General features: G+C 40.9%; 1 protein-coding gene across 2 annotated transcripts in view; it reads right to left on the bottom strand.

Moving 5' to 3' along the window:
- Positions 1–9,159: 9,159 nt before the first annotated feature.
- The window catches only part of tshz2 (teashirt zinc finger homeobox 2), a 52,273-nt gene continuing 38,991 nt past the window's right edge, over positions 9,160–22,441 (bottom strand). For both annotated transcript variants that reach the window (XM_084068338.1, XM_084068339.1), the window contains exon 2: positions 9,160–12,864. In XM_084068338.1, coding sequence (XP_083924464.1) covers positions 9,824–12,864 — 3,041 coding nt within the window. In that variant the 3' untranslated portion in view covers positions 9,160–9,823. The remainder of the gene's footprint in view (positions 12,865–22,441) is intronic.

Consider the following 22,441-nt stretch of genomic DNA (forward strand, 5'->3'; position numbering starts at 1 on the left):
GCTCTTTGTCAGGATGGTGGTCCCTGGGTCAAAATCAGTTGTTCTATGGTGCTTCCTATATGGTGCTTCCCTGTCTTCTATGGTGCTTCCTATTGTGCTTCCCTGCCTTCTATGGTACTTGCTATGGTTCTTCCCTGTCATCTATGGTGCTTCCATGTCTTATGGTGCGTCCTATGGTCAGAGGTGGGCAGTATTTGAAATACATGTATATTAAAGAATGAAGCTGTTCAGAGCTATAGACTGGCAGTCTCCTCATCCACAGCGGCCTTCGGTCATAAAGTGTACAGAGAGCAAGGGTGGCAGTTCACAGTTCTTTATATAGTATTGCACACACAGGTACAGGTCAGAATAGTAGTATCTGTAGATAATAACAAACAAGAATACAATGGTTCACTGTAAGCAATCACATAACATACAGGCACATCATATAGGCTAGCATTAGCTTAGTGATCAGACATGTGCTAAACAAACAATTCAGCTAGCATGGTCCATGTGCTAAACAAACAATTCAGCTAGCAAATAAGGGTAGCTGCTAGAATGAACTAAACATCCACAGGTGACAGAAATAATCAATAGTGCTTTAACAAAAGCATACATGTAACTCAACAACATACATGAGCATTCACTCATCTGACTGCATCTGCCTGTCTGATGCAAAAGGGTGGGTCAAAAGGTGCAGCACCTACTTATAGACTAAGCAAAGGCCCCTTAGGTGTCCTACACTCTGCCTGACTGAAAATAACATGACATACATTGCATCACACAACACCACCTACTGGTGGGAAGGTGGAATTCTGCACAATGTATTTCAAATACGTATTCCAAATACACGAAATTTGGAATACGTGAAATGAACACATTTTCAACATTTACACAGGTTTATACAGTGGAATAGATTAATAAAACAGAATGTGAGATGTCACTTCTACTCCGTCTCTGATTGGCTTACACACCCTCAGAGCAAATTCAACCACAAACTAGAAAAAGAGCACAGGTCTCCGCCAGGTCAGGTACGTTATTGTGGCCTCCTGGTGGCGCTATAATAGGCCAATGTGAAAAGGGTGCCATTTATTCTTAGGTCGTTCACGGACACTGCATTCATGATTTGAGGCATTTTGTTCCAAAAATGTGTTTTGCTAAATTAGGCCTGCTGGTGGCGCTATAACAGGCCAATGTGAAAAAGGGTGGCATTTCTTCCTTGGCCTAGTGGGAATGTGTTTGTGAAATTTCACGGAAATCGCAAGCTGCGTTCATGATTTGAGGCATTTTGTTCAAAACGGACCAATCCTGCAAAGTTTGGAAGCGAACCTTAGCCAATGAGGATGGAATATGGGAAATCGGACTGATCCGTGTTGATCACATGACTATAGAGATACTGTGTACCGATTTGCATGACGTTTGGATAAAATCTGTTGGAGTAATGTAAAAAAAAAAAGGGTTTTGCACAAATCCAGGTGGCGCTATAACAGGCCCATGTGAAAAATTTGAGGCAGAGGTTCTGAATTGGCATCCAGGGAGTGTGTGTGCACAGTTTCGCAGCGACCGGGCCAACGGTGCCAGAGATTAGCAGCTAACACACGGACAGGACACGGACACACAGACACACACACACGGACGGGCGGAGGGTAAAACATGCTCTCTCGCCATGCCACATTATGTTGTCCAAATTAAAAAACATAAAAATGCCATGCTACATTACTGTACGTGTATGCGTTTCTATGAGAAGATGTGCAGTCACCCCCCACCCCCACTCCACCCCCTTTGGTCAGTCTGTGTGAAATGTTTATAATTTCTTCCTTGCCCAGTGACCAAAGTTTCCTCAAAGTTTCATACAAATCGGATCATAATGTTTTGACATAATCTTCTTCTGTTTGCAGGTTAACAACAGAAGTTACCGGATAAACACAATGGAGTGAAAACATACCCTCCATCCATCTCCATTGGCAGGCTTGGTAGAAAAGTCTATAAATAAAAACATAGGGTAATGCTAGTATGATGCTGTGTGCTATATGACATTTCTTTCATGTCACATCGTGTCACAAAATCCAATGTCAAATGCACTTTCTGTGCCCAACTCATCCATGAATCACTCGAGGTGGAAGCCTCTCTTTTAGTCTCTTTTAGCAGCACACGATCATACCACCGTATTAAAGGCTTCTAATAAGCGTAGGTGTCACCCCGTCTCTGGCGCCTGGCCATTTTGCGTTTGGCCTGTGAGTCCAGAGATGCTTGGGAGGCACAAGCAGCCAGTCGGCAAGAATTAGAGCAACGTCCATGATTGTGCTGACGTCTGCAAGGGGCTAGGCTGGAGATTAAGCCCAATAAAAATGTGTGATTTGTTGCTTTCATATTTGGGAGATGTCAGCTTCAATTTGAGCAAGCATGCTGCCTTGAGGCAGGCTGGGTGACACGTTTGAAGGATGCACTGATGAACTGCTGGCAATCAAGTGTTAGTTCTGTCAACCAGTATATGATGGTAATAAAAGCCTCCATGCATTCTAACAAAGAGATTTTGTGGATAATGCTAACTGGGAAGAAAAAAAAAACCAACAAAAACAAGAACAGCTTTCTTTCTTTGTATTAGAAATGTTATCACATTATGTTTTATAGTTTTGCTTTTTAGATTAAATTAAAATAATGGTGCCAAACTTTCAAACAGGCTACCTGCCCTCCTATCTAGAGTACCTTCATAAATTGTCCTTTCAGTCACATGGCTTTCACTCATTACATGGCTAGGCAACCCTGCACAGTTTTGCAAAGACGTTCAGTGGGTCGGACACTAGCCTATCAATTACTAGCAATAACAGTTGGGAAAGACCTGTACCACTGACCAAATGACAAAGAATAATTTGCTGATAAAGCAGTGCCTTGCAGGACACTCAGTAATGTATGACAGTTTTAGAGAATGTGTCCATTACTTATGATTCTTTTTCTCAAAATAAAATGCTACTCATAGCTTTGTATTCTGTGCTGACTGTGCAAATTACTTCATTGTACTTCAAACTGGTAAAGTATTTAAATGAAATACTGTTAAAAATACAGTAGCTATGACATCACTCAGTCATGAACCTTTTAAAAAAGGAAGAAAAGGAATAGGGCATAATCATTATTTATACATCAAGTGACAAAACACGGAAATGGTAAGTATGATATATGAGGGGATAAATACTCACTTCAAAAGTATCACAATGTTTTCAAAGTGAATGTTTAGGCTATTCCAGTTTCTCAGTAGGACGTTTGTGGCTCTGTTATTGACATGAATTAGTCCGACTAAGCCCTTTGAATATACAACAAGAAAAGCTCAGTTAATAACACAGAGGTTCTGACACGGTGGTTGCTAGTGTGTCACACTTTGCAACTATAGTATGGTCATTCTTTGTCCTTCGGCCCTTGTTTTCGTCCCCCATTTCGACCTGAAGCCCCTTTCAGTTAGTGACTTCAGACTGCACATGTTCTTCAGTCACATCCCTGAAGTAATTTTTTCCCAGATTGGCTCCTAGAATGATAATGAAACAAGAATGTCGGTAATTAAACACAATTATTACACATTTTGCAGGTTAACCCACACAAGTTCTACATAAAAGTTTGATGTTCCTACATCTTTCCTCCACTTAAGTGGCTAATGTAAAAATGTTTCTCAGGATAAGATGCAAGCTGTGCACTGTAATGCTACTGTCAAAGGTCAAGGAAAAACTTAGGCTTACATAGAAAGAAATATAACTTTTAAATAAACAGAAACTTACCTTAATTGTAAGCTATGGATTGTCTGTTTTAGATAATGGCAGTTTCAAAACACCTCAACCAAATCTCCACCTTGTTTTGTTGAATATTATCCTGCTTGCAAGTACTTCATCAACCTTGAGACTTCTTTTTGACAAGACAGAGATTTCAGCGTGTATGATTAATAAGATACAAATGTGCAATAGATATTTGATGAATGACTTGGGTTTCATATTCATGATGCACAATGAATATGCAGTACCAGGGGCTTAAGCCTACTTGATTGATCAAATATATTCCATTCATCACTTGTTTGGCTTAATTAGCATATTTGAAGCAACGCTGTTATCTACCAGTTGAGAGCCATGGGGTATTTGTGAGATAAGATGTATCTAATAAGAGATAAGATGTACTTGTATTCTTCTATGTCTTATCAAACATACCCTGAATGATTCTGCTGTAATTCAATGTTGAGAGTGAGACACTTAACGAAAGGGTTGTTATATGAATAGTTTTTCAAATTGAAGCTTACCAACATACAGTATATTCTTAAATCCAAGCATCTGCTCTCTGTTCTTATAGTTTGTAGTCCTAAAACCTTGTTTTAGGACTAGAAGGACATTATCACAATACCAATACAAAATACTGCTCTGAGAAAAAAATGTTTTGCTACAAATACGTATTTTGCATTCTGAAAATACATTTAATAAAAGCTGATGAAATGATTAGTCAATTCATAGATTGATTGCAAAATATTAAATGAATTGCCTATGTCAGAATTTATAAGAATAAATTGATCATACAAGCAGAGTGTTTTTCATGGTGTTTGGAGCAGGCAGCCAAAAAAGAGCGCAGGCCAGAGTTACCATGTTATTGTCGAAAGCTAGACAAGAACTATGGCATGAGGCTGATCATGCCATTCTTCTTACACAGAGCTACACAGAGCAGAGCTCCCTCTACGCCTGACACCAGGATGCTGACCACTATATTGACCAGGATACTGACACAAGGATACTGACCAGGATACTGACACCAGGATACTGACAACAGGATACTGACACCAGGATACTGACACCAGGATACTGACACCAGGATACTGACACCAGGATAATGACACAAGGATTCTGACCAGGATTCTGACCAGGATGCTGAACAAGGTGCATCCACACATGTACGTCAAGTTGTCGTACGGAAGTCGGAAGTCCCATCCACTCCCATGTTAAGTTTAAAACCGTAAGTTCCGTCCCGATCCGCGTCCGGAAAAGCACATCCGGGTTCCGGTTTTCATTGAGTAACGGCCAAAAATGGCCGGAACCGGAACAAGGGCTCGCAACCCTAGCGTCAACTTGACGTACATGTGTGGATGCACCCATAGGATACTGACACCAGGACACTGACCAGGATATTGACCAGGATACTGACACTAGGATACTGACACCAGGACCTTGATACTGAGCAGTATACTGACACATAGCATCACAAATAATCATATATAAGGCTTATCTGACCATTTATGAGTTATGCTGTAATGAAGTTATGTGATGCAAAAGGACATTTCCACGAGGCTTCATTCACTAGTTGAGGCAAGGTGATATGAAGTCTGTCTCAAGACCCGCCCTACCCTGCTATTTGTGGTTAATTTTGTTCTGGGGTGGGTAAGCCAATCAGAGGCGGAGTAGAAGTGACATCTTACATTGTGTTTTATTTATTTATTTAACCTGTGTAAATGTTTAGATATGTCAATTTGAGAATACAATGACATAATAACAGATGTATTTTATGTATTTAAAATACAGAAAATACTAGGTTTGAAAGTATCTTGATACAAATAACGTCTCATTCTTTCCTTCCCAGCCTAATACAAATTACAAAATTAATAATAAATACATGTAATTAAAATACTGCCCATCTCTGATAACATGTTCCCCCATGATTATGAGCCATAAGCCGCTTTTAGTGCAATTTAGCAACGTTTTTGTGTGTATGACATAAATTGCGTTAAGATTTCAAGATCTCAACTATCAATTGATGTTATAATGTTGTTGTTTTTAAGTCTAATGCATGTGTGGTTCCGAAAATCATTTAAAGCGTTTTGATTTGTGGAGATGAAAACGTGTGAATGTCATGCCTTTGTTTGCTACAGAGCTTCTTTTTGTATCCTTTATTCATTTTGTTACAACTTCACATACAGAAGGGGTGGTAGGAACCCATGGCGGCATAACTTCCGGGTTGGCCTACAAAAAGACAACATGTAACACTCTAGCACCTGTTCTGTAAAACCAAAGGCAAAGGGACAATAAAAAGCTGTGATACTGTATGTGCAGATGCGATGCTCTATCTGGGTTATCTCTCACAGGGACTTGGTAATGTATAGACTTTGAGAAGGACAAATGGAAGAACGGTTGTTGTTTTAGGATGCTGCCTGTGGCCATGCTAGCTACAAGTTCTAAATACCTTCAATGAGCACATGAACTACTTTGTCACCCAACTGCTGTGTGATGAACCTTTTTAAGCCTGATTTATACTTAGTTGTGCTTGTGTGTCTCACACCCAAAATAGCATATCTACAAGCTCACAATGCATCACAGCGCAGCGTGTTGTGAGTTTGTAGATCGTCTATTTTCGGTGTGCGACACCCACGCACAACCAAGTATAACTTACATTCTCGTTCCGCCTCCCTGGTTTACAGGCCAGATGATGCAAGCCATGCTTGTCTACCATAGGACAAAGCAAAGTCAGGCACATTGTAAATGTTTTGTGTGTATCCAAGCAGGAAAATTCTGATGCACATTTGCCCTATTACAGCACATCAACATCAGGGGGATGCACGCTAGTGCAAGCAAGGAGTGTACACGTATCATTATTTGATAGCATGTTTAATGACAGATTGACAAAGGATTTGCAAATATGACATGGCATCAATTTTGCTATGTTCAATTGTCACTGCATTTGTGTACTTAGATGCATAATTAAATTGTTCAACTAAGCTTATCAACTAAGCTATTAGGACAGTTTTATAAAGGAACACTAACATGGAAAATGTAAGCGGTTTTGATATTTTGAACCAGACTAAATGGACAAAATGGCATTCATGAGTCTTAAGGTTTTTTTTTTACAACAAATGTCATGACAAAAGCCCATGTTCTGTTTAATTCTCTTCCATCCAGCAGAATTTGTATGTATTAGAGTATAATCATGAAACATACAATCAAGTTTCATCCCTGTGTCATTTGTCAGATTTCGTGTCTGGTGCACAGAGCTGGAACATAAAATGTCTGCATTTTTTTCCCCTGTGAAGATTGTGTGTCATATAAGCATGTGTAGGTACATGCACGTGTTAGCATGTGTTATTGTATGTGCATAAAATCAATCAATTAGTCAATCACTCAATAAATCAATCAATCAATCAATAAATCAGTGCAGTATGTATGTGTGTGTGTGTGTGTGTGTGTGTGTGCGTGCGTGCGTGCGTGCGTGCGTGCGTGCGTGCGTGCGTGCGTGCGTGCGTGCGTGCGTGCGTGCGTGCGTGCGTGCGTGCGTGCGTGCGTGCATGTGGATCTCACTGTGTAATTAGCCATGACATGTTAGATACAGTATGATTAACTGTTGATATGTAACATCCAAAATGAATGAATATAAATCAGCAAAAGAAAAAAATGCTTAATTACCTGATGTATATTAATGTAACTGATCATCATAACATTGAAGTGGATAGTGCATGTTTGAACAATGTCACCAAACCAACAACACCGAATTTCCTTTTCTATTTTGACCCACAACATCTTCTACACTGTTTAAAGATTTAGTGATTGTGTGATGATTCATATTGACGTCATAGATTGTTTCTTGTCCATATATAACATAATAATACACAACACATTGCTGTGACTTATATTAGGCTAAATGAACACAAAAAAACAAAAAACAATTTCTTTTTGCAGATTGTACTGATGTAGCATTGTTCTTTTGATAGCCTTTTGCTGAATCTTCAAAATGAACTTGTAAGCTTACTCTATGAATAATAATTAAAACATATAGGACAAAACTTCAAAGGAAGAGGAAAAAGACAAACTTAAAGTATAATTGTTAAATTCTGAATTACAGTATAGAGCGATATACAGTAGCATATTGTATATCCTTTCAATAATACAGCTAATCATCACTTTTAATTACAATTACTTAACATAAACGGCCAAGGATTTTGCAATCTTTTTAAGCCATTCTGCCATATCTTAGACCATTGCTTGCTTCAATTTAGAATAAGTCGCTATTCTAAACCATAATGGCTGCACAGACAAATCAGAGATCCACTGGTGAAGAAAGGCACTAAATAATTTATAGCTTTAATCTGCTCACTGAGGTGTGTGGTCTATGACAGTAATTATAAATGCAGAGAGAAATTATAGCTGAATACTTTAACTGCATTAGGAGTCATCTGATGAACAACGTGATTGCCTGCTCATTTCCAACAATAGGGGGCAAGTCGGTGTCACAGTATTCAAATCATCACAGTGCCCATGTGCTTTTTCCCATTTACCATCAAATGTCAGTTGCCTGTTATAAAACAGATCTGATGGGCGGAGGTAATTGGAGACTTGATTGCTTGAAAAGAGATGAATTGCATAAAATGTTTATGAATTTAGCAGGCAATTATTTTTAATAGGTTTGAAATAATAGAACTGGAGGAAATATGTTTAATTGTTATGATAACACAATGCAGCAGTAGCATCAGCAGCATTCACAGTAAAGCAATACAATCTGACAAGAATATATAGCCTATCTTTGAGATGTATCTATGTATCTAAGATGATGTACTGTATCTAATTCAAAAGGCAAGAAAGAGGATATAGCCTGCAATATGATGTTGTGCTTTGTCTCATGCAGTAAGTGTGCTGCCTTTATTAAAACATATCTGTGGGTGCAATGCGGTAGATACGATAAAATCATCTTTAATTGTTATGGTTTGTGTATGATAGTTATGGGCAGTGTAAAAAAAGTAAAACAACTTTAGATATGATTTATGTTAAATTGTACTAACCTTACTATGAAAATACAAAATTGAATATAACGTTTATATCATTTTAAGTGAGTTATATAAGGTTAGCTGTTCAGGGATATCTTCTTTTCATAATACTGTAGAACCATACCAATTATATTAATTGAATACACACACACACACACACACACACACACACACACACACACGCACACACACACACACACGCACACACACACACGCGCACACACGCACACACACACGCTGATCTGAATGTATGTATGTATGTATGTATGTATGTACAGTATGTATGTATGTATGTATGTATGTATGTATGTATGTATGTATGTAAAAGCAGTATATTAAAAAAAACTGTTAAGACTTTAAAAACTAAAAGGATACAGGCTGTTATCAAATGTTAACTCTTTATTTGAATAGGTAAAAAAGGTGCAGGTACCATGTCTTGCTGTTATTCTTTTACATGAAACACACTGTTTTCTTCCCGTAAAATATATTTACATGTGAAATATTCTTGTTTCCAAACTATCTAATTTTTTGTTTTAGTCATATACAGAATCCGAGTCTAAACTGGTGATTAAACATTTATTAAAGTGCTTTTTTCTGTTCTATCATTGCAACACAAAACATCTTTACATAGCAATACACTGTACAGTTCAGTATGTGTGTTATGTGTCTGGCTACCTGTTTTAACAGCTGCACATTTATGCAGGTGTATCGTATCACAGAAGTTGTAAAGTACAATTAATTCATTACTTGGTCTTTGAAATACAATTGAAACTTGACATATCATACAAATAAATAGTAGTCATAGCCAGAGCTATTGCATGCAAACATCAGCAATTATGTTTCTTCAAGCAGTAATACGTTTCATTACTGGTGGTGATGCAATTGAGCAGGGTGCAAAGATATCTTTTTACTGTTTCCTTATACAATTTCTAACCAGTGTGTCCTTGTTGTACTCAATGAAATGTTTTAAAAGATGCATACTATACAATGCTACTTGGAAGGAAAAAGAAAGTTGAAATATCTGACCCGTGTATTAAAATCAAAACAACAAACCAAAATGTGACAGTAATATTAAGAGCTCTACTCCTTGTCCATTTCCACATATTGTGAATGGTTGTCAGGGGATTTGCTGTGAGTTTTACTCAAGTGTAGTTTGACTGCATGGTTACTGGCAAATGTCCTACAGCAGAGTTTACATTTGAACTTTGAGTCAGTGTCCTCGTCTGTGATCAGGGCCTCTGTGGCCCTGACACTGAGGGCCTTTGACAGTTCTGGCTCCTCCACCTTTGTGAGGTGCTCTACTGGCATTTTGCACATGTCTTTGATTTGGAACCCGAGATGGGATTCCAGGTGGGAAATGAACATGGGAGGCGACCTGAACTGGGATGCACAGTCATTACAGTAGAAGATCGGGTGGCCGGTATCCATGCTCTTGAGGAATTTTGTCCCTCCGGTTTTCCGTAACTGGTACTTTACGTTTGCTAACCAATGGCTTATGGTGGTCATAGACAGCCCAGTGAATTTGGAGATGTGCATGCGTTCCTGAGGGCCGAGATCTGAGAGTAAATATTTTCCCTCAGAGGTCTGAAAGAGACTGGAAGCGAACTGCGCTTGGAGGATGAGAAGATGGCGAGGATTCCAGTTGGACTGTCTGCCTTTACGTTTGTGGACGGAATACACCTCAGCTGACATGTCCTCGAATCGCCTGACATCAGATTCCAGTTTCATGGTGGGGATCCTTGCTGGCATGGAGGCTTTTGGTGTGGTGGCTTTAGGAAGAACTTTGACCATATCAGCGATGTCAGAAAGAGCATATTTCTGTGGCATCGGGGTGGAGGGCTGTAGCAGTGAGGAACTCGACTTGCTATGCTTCGATTTCGTCAGATCTATCGGCTGGTCATCACTAACAAACAAGAAGGCATTGTTAGGTCTATTTCTAACAGGACTTCCAAGCATTAGAGCAGGTTTGTCATTGCTGCGGTTGATTTCTGTAAAAATAGATTTGGTACGAGCCGATAGTTTATCGGCTCTTGAATTGTGGGGCTTATTTGCTTTGCCCAGGTGATTGTTCAGAACCGATTGCAGCGCGCTAAGAGGGTTTATGCCAAGAATATCCGAAGTGTCACTGAGGAGCTCTGAAGCAGCGCTGCGTCCATTGCTGCCAGTGGGACTCGGCGTCTTGCCTCTGTCAGAGAAATCTGGGCTCAACTTCCCTTTGATCGCTTCACTCCCTTCATTCACACAGTCGGCATCAAGCTTTGAAGAGGAAGAGGAGTCATCCTGACAATCGCTGTCATCGTTCTCCGCCAGATCAAACTTAATGTGCTGACTTTCTTTACCATCGCTAATGCCAACCTTTTCTTTTTTGATGTCCATGGTTTGATGCTGTCCCGGGGGAGTTTCAACTCCCACGGCACCGTGGTAAGATTTCTCCTTTGGGGCGATGGGCCTCAGCTTGTGGTTGAATGTCTGCTTTAATGGAATAGGGGGAGATGCTGAGAGGGGGGCGCTTTTGATGATCCCAGAGAGTTGATATGCAGCATGGATGCTGGGGTAGGCACTCCAGCTCGGTGTCCCTGTTTGAGCTTTGTTAATGGCAGAGGCTACTGTGTTGGCTAAAGACTTGAGGATGTCCCCTCCTCCGCCGGAGCCCTGTTCAAGATCCTCCTCACGGAGATAAGGATATTTAAAAGCCCCATTGTCTGCCTTTTGCTCACCACCCTCTTGCTTGTCGTCTTTTACTTCAGCTTCTTCCATTTTGTCAGACGTGCCTTCCCCCTGGCTGTCCTTCTCACCGTCCCTGGGGGAAGCATTTTTCGGAGACACCTTTTCTCCCTCAGTTTCATTGGCAGCCGGCTCTGCTAATACCTGCATTTTCTCTATGGCCAAGGGATCGAGAGCTAACTGTTTGCCCTTCTTGGAGGCTGAGTTGGTGACTTTAATGAAGTGTCCAGTAACCATCATATGCGTGGTGAGCTGTTGAAGGGTGTCGTGTGAGCTCCCACACTCCATGCACTTCAGAATCTGAGACTTGCATGTCTCAAACTGCCAGGTGTAACTTGCCCCATTTTGGTAGCCATATCGGTTATTGTTGGCATTTGAAAGGGCGGCGGCCCGTTGTGCCTCACTGAAGGCAGACAGGCCAGTGGTGGAATCTGGGGAGCAGGGCCGTGCAGCCTCAAAAGCCCGTTTCTTTGCTGGTGGCAACAATTTTGGCGTGAGTACTGGGATGGGCTCTTTTAAAGGCACTTTTTGGTAATGCTTGGTTTTAATCATGTGGACGCTCAAGTCCTGCAGTGAGTCAAACGAATGGCCACAGAACATGCATTTCAAAACCTTTTGTGCGTCCTCCTTCCCTTCACTGTCGTGGTTTCGCTTGCGCGATTTGGAGGATGATGTCGAGGAGTTGCTTTGCTTGCCGCCGTGGTTGTTGTCCTGGTAGTGGCCACTCTTGTTCATGTGCACCGTCAGCTCCACCAAAGTGTCATATGCCGCACTGCAGTCCTTGCAGCGGAAGCGGCTAGCGCCAGTGAACACCGAGCCACAGGCCTTGCTGCTTTGCCTGTAGAGGTGGACGGAGCTGAATAGGTTGGGTTTAGACACAGGCTTTGGGGAGAGGGTCTGCTGCAAGGTCTTGGAGAGTGCGTCCTGGTGCCAATCGAACTCGGTCTTGGCACTTCCGTTGGTGCTGTCGCAATTGGCCTTGCTGGTGCTTTTGCCCATTTTCAAGTCCATCCCGAGTCCAGTCCAGTAGGAATCGGAGAGAAAGTTTGCATAGACGGCCCTCATCTTCTCCAAGCTGCCCTTCATGTCCTCCTTATGTTTTGAGCTGCAGCTTTCCTCCTCCTTTAGCCTCTCGCTTGGGGAGGAGGTTTTGAAGTCCGACAGGTGGTCACTGCTGTCGCTGAGACGCGACTCCAGCTCTGCCTCTTGATTGGACAGGACACTAGCGGGAGAGTTCTGCTCGCAGTAGCTGTTAGTGCTCTTGTTGTCTGCGTCTTTGTCCTCTGAGGCCTTGGGGCTGGTCTTCTCGGAACACTCCTCCTCAGTCTGTACGTCATTCTCACCCTCTTCCTCCACAATGGAGTCGTGAATGGTGTCATCGTCGCCGGGCGTGTACACTGCAAAAGAGGGAAACAAAGTCTTAAAATACATAATATACATTGGAATGAATAAGAAAATATTGGGTCTTAATGTAGTGCTTTTAGTACTGTGACTATTTAGTCACAGTACTATTTAGTCAGAGTACTATTCTATTAGTACTATTATTAACCAACTGGAAATATGTATGTCCATGATATATAGGCTAATAGTGAGGCACACAGGCATGCAGGCGCGCGCGCGCGCACACACACACACACACACACACACACACACACACACACACACACACACACACACACACACACACACACACACACACACACACACACACACACACACACACACACACACACACACATATGAAGGCAGTCAAGACTGCATAATGGAGGCTCTTTGGTGTGCTGAGAGGGTCAACAGTATGACTGAACGTAATGCCTGCACTAACAGTCTGGTGTAACAGCTCCATGTGATTCACGACAGGCCATTGACTTAGAGCTGTGTCAAAGGTTTTCCTAGCCTGATGTTGAGATGTTTACAACAATCGTTGGCCACTGAGTGACAAAAGGCAATTGATTAACTTGGGGCAGGCTAAGTGTTACTGCAAATGACCTATTCCACAGTGATTATGTTTGTCTCTAAAATGCAACAAAAATGTAATCCTTCCTTTTTAGGCTATATCTCATATCTTTTTCTATCTGCTTGAAGCCACTCTATTTTACACAATAGGGCAATAGAATACACACACGCACATGCACACACATAGGCACGCACGCACACATACACCCACACATGCAGAGAGATAATATCCCACAAGTCTGCTGTCAATAACTTAAAATCACTGACTGGAGAGGATGAGGGTATTGGTTTATAATTGGCCTACATCAGCACTAAAAACAAGCACACATTTTGGTCTTTATTAAAGGGTCTCTATATTTAGTAATTTGGCATACATAAATTGATTTTGTTAAGAGGAATCAAAAAAAGAAAATTGGAATAATGGTGACAATAATGGGGATGATGGAAATGGTGTCAATAGCAGTGAAAAAACTGATTTAATTATCAGTATTAACACTAGACAATCACACAAAAAATCAAGAGATTACCAGCAATCTGTCACATCATTATATTCTCCTTGACAGCCTCATAAACAGCAATTACTTCTTTCATTATTCACCTGCTCATTCTCCCAACTCATGGAGCACAAATGTTATCGCTTCAATTAAGCAATAATAATTAAACAACAGTATTTCTAATTGACATATTTACCATCATCCAATTAGCAGAACCTCAGATTCAGCATATAGGTCTGTTTTCGTGTAGCTGCAAGATTTACTCACGATAACATCAGCACAGCTATAAAAAATTGTCCTTCCTGTCAAATACTATTGATTTCAAATTCTTTCAAATCTAGCCACCCTCCCAAAAAAGCCCACGTTGACAATATCACAACACTATTTGCATATCTTTTTGAAGATATCCTGCAATAAATGCAGTTTGTCAGTTTTGTCACACATCTGAGCTGTATTTTCCACCTCATAGTCACGTTGGGAAAATGTGCATTTTGGGAGAGACGTGGCAGCTGTGCCCCGAGTTAAATATGAATAGGACATAACAGGCCTGTCCGGGCACTTACATGTATGCATTTCATGTGGTTAATATTTCTCTTTTGAATAGAGGGCACTCCATGAGGGGAAGGCTTGAAGATGAGCACTCAAGAGCTCCACATTGGGCAGTCCTAGAATGTCTCCCTTCTTCGCATTCTGATTTTTCTTTTTTTATATATCAATATTTCACAAGTGCCTTCAGAGAAACCCTGGAGGTGAACTACTTGCCAACTAATGGATGGAGATGGGAAATGGGACTCGGACATTTCAAAACAAACATGGTAGGATGGGGCCGGGCCGTTAACAAGAGGCCGCACATACAGTATACACCACAAGATCCCCCATGTGCCGTGACCCTGATCTACCGCAAGAGAGACGCTTCAATAATGGCCGTCTGAGAAAAGTGATGGCCTCCGAAACGCGTTTGATGCTGAGAGGGAGAGTTGTACAGAGTACAGAGGAATGTTTTATTTATCATCTTATATATAGTTTTCACAGAGGAAAGGAGAGTGCCATTGGTTATGACAAGCTTCCACTTGATGTCTTCCACTTCTCAAAGTCTTCAGTGGGACTGAAGGATTGGTTAGCCAGGACCTGAAACTGGGAGAATGAGCACTTTCCCAGGCCAGTGATGGTTTGATGGAAAGGGTTAATATTTTTGTTTACATCATAACAGAAAAACTGATGTTCTATCACTAAAAACTCACCAGTATATTCAGATTATTTTTGAATGAATGTTACATTCAAGAAGAAAAAGAAAAACCCTAACAAAGGATAAAAGAAAAAAAACTAGGAATTTAAGGAAAGCAAAAGCAGATTTTTTTAAATTAAAGTAATAGAAGATGCAAGGGGAAATGGGAAATTCATTTGGGAAAACCTAAATAAATTAACTGGAAGAAATAAAGATCAGAAAACATAGGTATATGAACTTAAAGTGAATGGAATTTTAACTGAAGATCATGAAGTGATAGCAAACACTTTTTTTACCAGCTTGCAAAGCTGGTCTAAGAAGAGACAGACCTACTTTCAACACATTACAGATTTGCATTCGACAGATTTTCGACACATTTGCCTGATTGGCTGTCCTCTAAGCCAATGGGGATACTTTCCCCTTTCCCATACTCTGAACGGGCGCACTTTTAAAAAAACATGTTAAAAATGTAGCCAACACAATCAAATTCGATTTGTCTAATTTCAGGCACATAAGACCATATCTAACAACTAGCTTTAAACATTTTGTAGATGCTTGTCTCATTTGTAAGGTTTTTAAATGGGCTTGCACCTCCACCATGAAACAGTTCATAGAGCGAATTAAGGGAAAGTAGTGACAGAGCAACAAGGGCAACTACCAGAGGGGACTGCAATGTACCATTCAGACGTAGTGTGTTTGGTAAAACAGTCTTCTCTGTTAGAGCCGCCATCACTGGAATAGTCTCCCACCGAAGTAAAAGAGACCACCAACTATTTGACCTTCAAATTCAACCTTAAGAGATGGCTTAAAGCAAACCAAATTTGGAATCATGGGTAATTATCAGCTCCATTTGTCGCTGGTGTCATTTCTCATACTTTACTGTAATTGCTCTGTCTCCTGTACTATGTTTACTTGTCTTGTATTGTATTGATATGTCTGTTTTTGTACGGATAGTTTTGCCACTTTTTAACAGCCTGCTCAGGGACTACAGATGAAAATTAGCTTCTGGCTAACTCTGGCTCATTTATGTGGACGTGAAAACTCACATGTTGATTAATGTGCTCTGTCCCTGGTAAATAATATAAATAAACATTATTATCCTGTTGACTTGAAAATAACAACTTTGAACAGCTCACATATGTACATTTTTGTCTTCCTATCTTACTATTTGAGGATGGAATTGACAGAGATAACCGGCCGCCTTCCCCACTGTTCTACGCCTTTATATCAGATGCCCACAGTAACAGAAATCCAGAGGCACCAATTAACCTTCTGGCAGGGATCACTCCAAGATACCCGCGTGTCTAACTCCTCCTCCTCTCACATCATTTGTAACTGTGCTTCGCCAGCCCTCAGCCTACAACCAGTGTTGCCAAGTCTGCTTATTATAAGCAACTTTGGGCTTGTTTTTCTGTAAAGTCGCTTATAAATATTGGTAGTTATCGGGTTGTGTTTTTTTGGAGCTTGTTCCTAAAGTGTAGTTGCTTATTCAGGCTTCCTTCCTAATGTTGTTTAAACCAGTGGTTCGCAAACATCTTCATGTCAAGGACCCCCAAATTATATGTATTTGTCCGCAGACCCCCACATGAAATATTTTTTGCCAGGAACCCCCATACAAGAGTTGTGTTGTTAAAATGTTTCAAAAATATTCAAAATATTTCAAATGTTTTCAAGACCTTTTGAAAATATAAGATCTACAAGCTCACAACGCGAAGCGACGCGTTGTGAGCGGTATAGGGGTTAAAGTGCTCATTTTGCTGGGGACGACCTGTGTGTCTGATCATGCAAACTATAGTCACTTCTTTTTGGCTTGTTTCTTGTGACCTGGCCGCTTGTTTTTCTCACACAATCTGGCAACATTGCATACAACAGAACATTGCTTGAGACCACAAGATCAAAGTCAAGGGCATCGCCATTTACGTATACAGCCCACATTCCCCCCGCCCATTATTATAGAAAATTACATACAGCAATGAACCACTTAAACCGTGTACTGTATGTCCAAAACTGTTACTTTTCAGGAAACTGAAAAAATAATCTGTAGTTATTATTTACTTACAAGCTCTCGTTAATACTTTTCATTGGTTAAATATTTATAAAACCTACAGCCACACTTGATCACTTTCACTTGAACTTGCTTTTTCTCTCAAAAAAAAAAAAAAAAAGCAAAAATAGCCGATCTACAAGCTCACAACGTGCCTCGATGCGTTGTGTTGTCGATATTGATATTGTGATATTTGTGGGACTTTTGTGTGACAGTAGTAGTATGGGCATTCATTTACGGGAAAATAACCCCATAAAAAGTCGAAATAAGGAGATATGAGGTTTCTACCCGACAGCGATATAGGCTACTTACTTGACCAGGCTCCCCCAGGGCTCTATACTACTGTAAGTGTGCTAGTATTTCCCTCTTCATCAAATCTCTTGGCCAAATATACAGAAGCAGATCTACAACATGTCGTAACGCAAATATTGTGAGCTTGTAGATATAATATTTTTGATATTTTATATATAATGTTCGCGCTAGAATAGGGACGCTAAAGTTCAAGGGGTTAAGCACATTGCCATTGTGTTGGAAGTAACTATTACAACAGATTACAACAGACATATTGGAAGTACAACAACACATGGGATATACCAGCTAGCTAGCCAGTAGCCACTGTACATGGCCTACTTGCACGTGAACCTTTATTCATGAACTACAGAAAAAAGTAACTGTCTGCTACATGAGTCGTGTCTTAAAACTCCAGTGGAGGTACTGTAACAGCCAGCCAAAATAGCCGTACAAAACAAGAGGCCGGCTCACCAGGCCTGAGATTTAGCATGTCATAAACTGCTGTAAAGCCTCCAATCTGTGTCACTACAAATTTATATCTTCAGACACGCATATGCAAAGGTCAAAAAACCTGGGGTGTCCATCATAAATCAGGCACTTGAAGTGTTTATAACATTAATCCGTTAGTACAGACTCCTGGCATTGGAAGGCCTGGATTTCCAGAAGCAGTGGTCTATTTCTGTGCCAAGCGCTTTTTCCCCCTACATGTTGAGAGCCCAACTAACTGAGTAGGAAATTGAGGAGGTTGGAATCATATTACCACTACGACAATGACAGTATATGGCCTCCTTGATACTACATACAGTATACATATACAAACAGACTCAAATGTCATCTTTCAGCATTTGTATGCTCATAAAATACACCCCACATTCCCTTTATGTAACTGACACTACTCAAAACACGCCAATCACGTTTGAAATGTCTGTGCCAGCCCTAAAAGGGCATTGTGTTTCCAGTATTAACATGGCAGAAACTTTTGTAACAGTGAGAACATCAACATTTATCCCTTGGAAGGTCAACATTTCCTTCATTAATCTGACAAGCCAAAGTGAGTTAGCAGCCTGAGGGGTTTAGCTAATGGACAGCTGCAATACCCAGTGCAGGACTTTGTGAGCATCAGAGGTAACACTATCTTCAGAGGAGATTGGGTAATTCATAGGTGCCAGTGACAGGTCTGCACGTCTGCGCCACTTTCCCCGGCGCTCTCTGCTTGTCTCAAGCTACAGTTTTTGCTGCTCGCAAATCAATATCTCTTTTTACTTCCCATTGATTGCCTGGCGGTGGGACCGACCTAAGCAGGACTGTTATGACATTTCTAGATTTCCCCCTGTCCTTGGAACAATCAATTACACGCACATGGCAATCAAAACCTCTTTGCAAAATGAACCTGCTCTATGACATTTTCATCTCCCGGATTTATGCCATGTAAAGAAAAAAGAAAAACGAGTGAGTGAGAGAGAGAGAGAGAGAGAGAGAGAGAGAGAGAGAGAGAGAGAGAGAGAGAGAGAGAGAGAGAGAGAGAGAGAGAGAGAGAGAGAGAGAGAGAGAGAGAGAGAGAGAGAGAGAGAGAGAGAGAGACAGACAGACAGACAGACAGACAGACAGACAGACAGACAGACAGACAGACAGAGAAAAAAAGGCTTGCTGTCTAAGAGCATGCACGTTAACAAAGCATATCTGGGCTAACTGGTCTCTGGACTGTTTCAGTCTTGTCTGTTTGCCACATTCTCTGTTACATTATATTGGAATTTATACGTTGTAAGACGATGGTGTAGCTTGCCGATACGAACTGATTTCCAAGCAAAGCTCAGCTGGTTGCTTAACTAGCAGCTACCTATATTACTTGTTTAGAATACTTGGTAACTTCATCAGCAAACCACATTAGGATTTCAAACAAAGGTGTAAAGTAATACAACTATGAAAGTGTTATACTTGTCATACAAAGTGTACAGAAGAATTAGTCACCACAATTTGACAGGTTTGGCATGTTATCATCGAAGGAGACACACATGCCATGCGGTTTAATATTTGACTATGTCAGGTGAGCATTGCACATCAAGATCTCCGTGATATGCTGTCACACATTCAGAGGATAGTATGACTTATCCTCAGTTAATTCTTAACTGGATCACATGATAAATGGTAAAGCACTAATTCAGAGCCCTGGAGCGTTCTGTAAAGATCTGTAAACACCTCACTTCATTGTTCCCTGTCAGGTTACACACACTCTCCCTAAGCCCAAGGACAATGTCTGTAGAATAAAGAGAGAATCATTGGATTCAAGCTGCTGCCTTTGATGAAATGTGTCTCGGGGTTAATTGATATAACAGAATGAGATTTTTGTGAGTGGAGTGCTTTCACTTCCATCTGACCCCTTATTTTGTTTCGACATTTAGACTTATGAGTTAAATGACTCCAATAACGCTCTTAACTGACTTAACAATGTGACTGACAAACCAGCTCACTCTAAAACATGCGATTTAGAATATATGTTCTGATTATAGTAAGTACCGCGCTATAAGATATGGCCATAAGCAACAGAAGAAATCCATTGCTTAAATGTTGTATATTTCTTTTAAAATGCTCAAATGCCACAAAGTGGTTTTGCTTGATTTCTCTCAGGGTTATACAACAAAACCATGAGACAGAAAGATTAGTGTTAATTTTCGTATGCATGAAGGGGATGTTACTTAAAGCGCATTACTTACTTCACTAAACACAAGCTATTCATGCAGATAAATGTCTTGCTTTCATACAGCCTCAAATTAAATATTTAATAGTCCAATATAATCAAATATAGCCTCACATCTCAAGGAAGGCACAGGCAACTTGAAGACAGATTGAGAACGGAGCAAATGGCAGGACGTGCTCAGATGGACCCAGAGCCAGATTAATACGCTAGGATCACAGATATGACACCATATCCTGCCATCTGGCTGTTCATTTGGGCAAAAATCATCACAATAATTATGGCAATTAATCAAAAATGTTTTCACAACCAGCATTCTGTTAAATAAAAAACGGACAAACTTTAGAGTGCACGTGCCGTCAACATCCTAATAAACACAATAAATAGCCTATGGTTGTCTGCAGTCTAAACCACATGGTGCCACAACCTCTGGTTGTATTTATTCTAGAGATATGGGATTATATTTTTTTGTGTCATAAGACCAGCGAGGGGATTTCCAGAAGTCTGTGTCCTGTCTGCTGTGTGGACAGTAATCGTGATTCTCACATAGCCACATCAGGTCGGGTTGCCTGCTAGCTCCAGGAGTCCCTTCCTTTGTGATGTCAGCGAGCCAAACACTGCTCTTTCTGATGCCTGCTAGAAGCTTCTGCTCCGAGACGCATCACTCGGCTCGCTGCCTAATTGGAAGTGAGCGGTGGGAGAGCATTGCAATCTGCACTCCAGCACCTAAGTCATCACTTTGAGCATGCCACAGCCACCATGCCACAGCCGCATGCAGTCGCCTGGCACTGCATCTCACCAGAGGCTCTCCCCGGCTATCGGGGGCAGGTAGAGACTCTCTGCTCCAACCCTTTTTGCATGCTAGCAACACAGAACTCTGAGGATAGTTCTTCTTCTAGAGATGAAAGAAAAAAAGATAAAAAATGTAATGAGCAGTTTTATAACATACTATTTTTATGTTGCCAGTAAAGTCTATTAAGTGAGAAATATACTGCATGACAAATACACATGACTAGCTTCTATTCATACGTTTCTATCAAGTAGCAATGCCAAATAATACACTCATTTGGCAAGCATGTAAAATAAGTAATAGACCTAACCTTGCAGCCAAAATCTATATTGTGTATTTGTTTGATTAGCGATAATCTTCTTTGCCCTGACGGAAAAAGAGTTCCAGTTGGGGGAGCATTCACAGGGTGTATTTTCCACTAGCAGCAGGAGGGGAGCAGCCCAGCGTTGCTGGCTGCTCTGTCACTTGGTTTCTGAAGGGCCCGTGACATGGCTCTCCAGGAGCGACATGATGAGGTCTGATGGTTCCTTTCTGCAGAATAGCAGTTTACCCCTCATTCACCCTTATCAGAGAGAGAACCCATCATCTTACAGTACGCCACTCAAGCCGCCGCGCATATTGGAGCTGACCAGTCAAGCAAACAGGGCGGTACTAATAAAAGACCATCTTGCTTCGGTTCAAATTTCCCTGATTGAATGTCAGTCAGGAATGTTTGCGTGGCAGCGGGGAGAAAGTGGGCCATCTTTTAAAGGACCACTGCCTTGCACACATAAGGCCTTTGTTCTGGCTTTATGGGACACTGAGTGGTGGGTACAGTATGATGACCTACACTTGTCTCTCCTGCTGTTTTTCATAGCCACTATAGGCTAACTAGATAAACAGCAATTAAATTCTGATTTAATCTTCGTCTCTTATTTTGACACATGTTTTCTTTATGTGATTTTATTTTTATTTGGTATTTATTTATTTGTTGTTGGTTTTTGGGGAGGGGGAGGGGGGTGTATTTCACAGATATCAAAATCACAATATTATTATTTTAATATTGCTTAGTTATTTCACAACGTAAAATAAAATCATCGAGCATTGAGGCAAGCAGACAGTGGTCGGTCTCCTTCACTTCTCATTGCACGGGCTGCTTGTTCCACTTTGTGTTCCCCCGGAGATTAGCAGACATACGTATATATAAACTATATACATAGTGTATACAGTCCAAGCATCATAAACTTTGCATGAACCCTAAACGCCGGCCCTCCCAAACAACAACAGGCTTCCGTCAAGGTCAAGCCTTGATGAAACTGATAGTGCAGCTGGAAGAGGGCTGTGTGTATTCTATTAAAACAATCTGCATTTCACAAACTCTTCCCTCCCACCCTTGTCCCTGTATGGATCTTTCATTAAGTTCTGGACAGGCTCCAGCCAAAGCTTTCCTTGTACAAGCAGTTTTGTGCGGTTTTCAGCAAAGGGAGGCATTTTTTCTTCACA

The sequence above is a fragment of the Gymnoscopelus microlampas genome (genome assembly GCF_963454915.1).
Source record: "Gymnoscopelus microlampas genome assembly, chromosome: 10".
Taxonomy (NCBI): domain Eukaryota; kingdom Metazoa; phylum Chordata; class Actinopteri; order Myctophiformes; family Myctophidae; genus Gymnoscopelus; species Gymnoscopelus microlampas.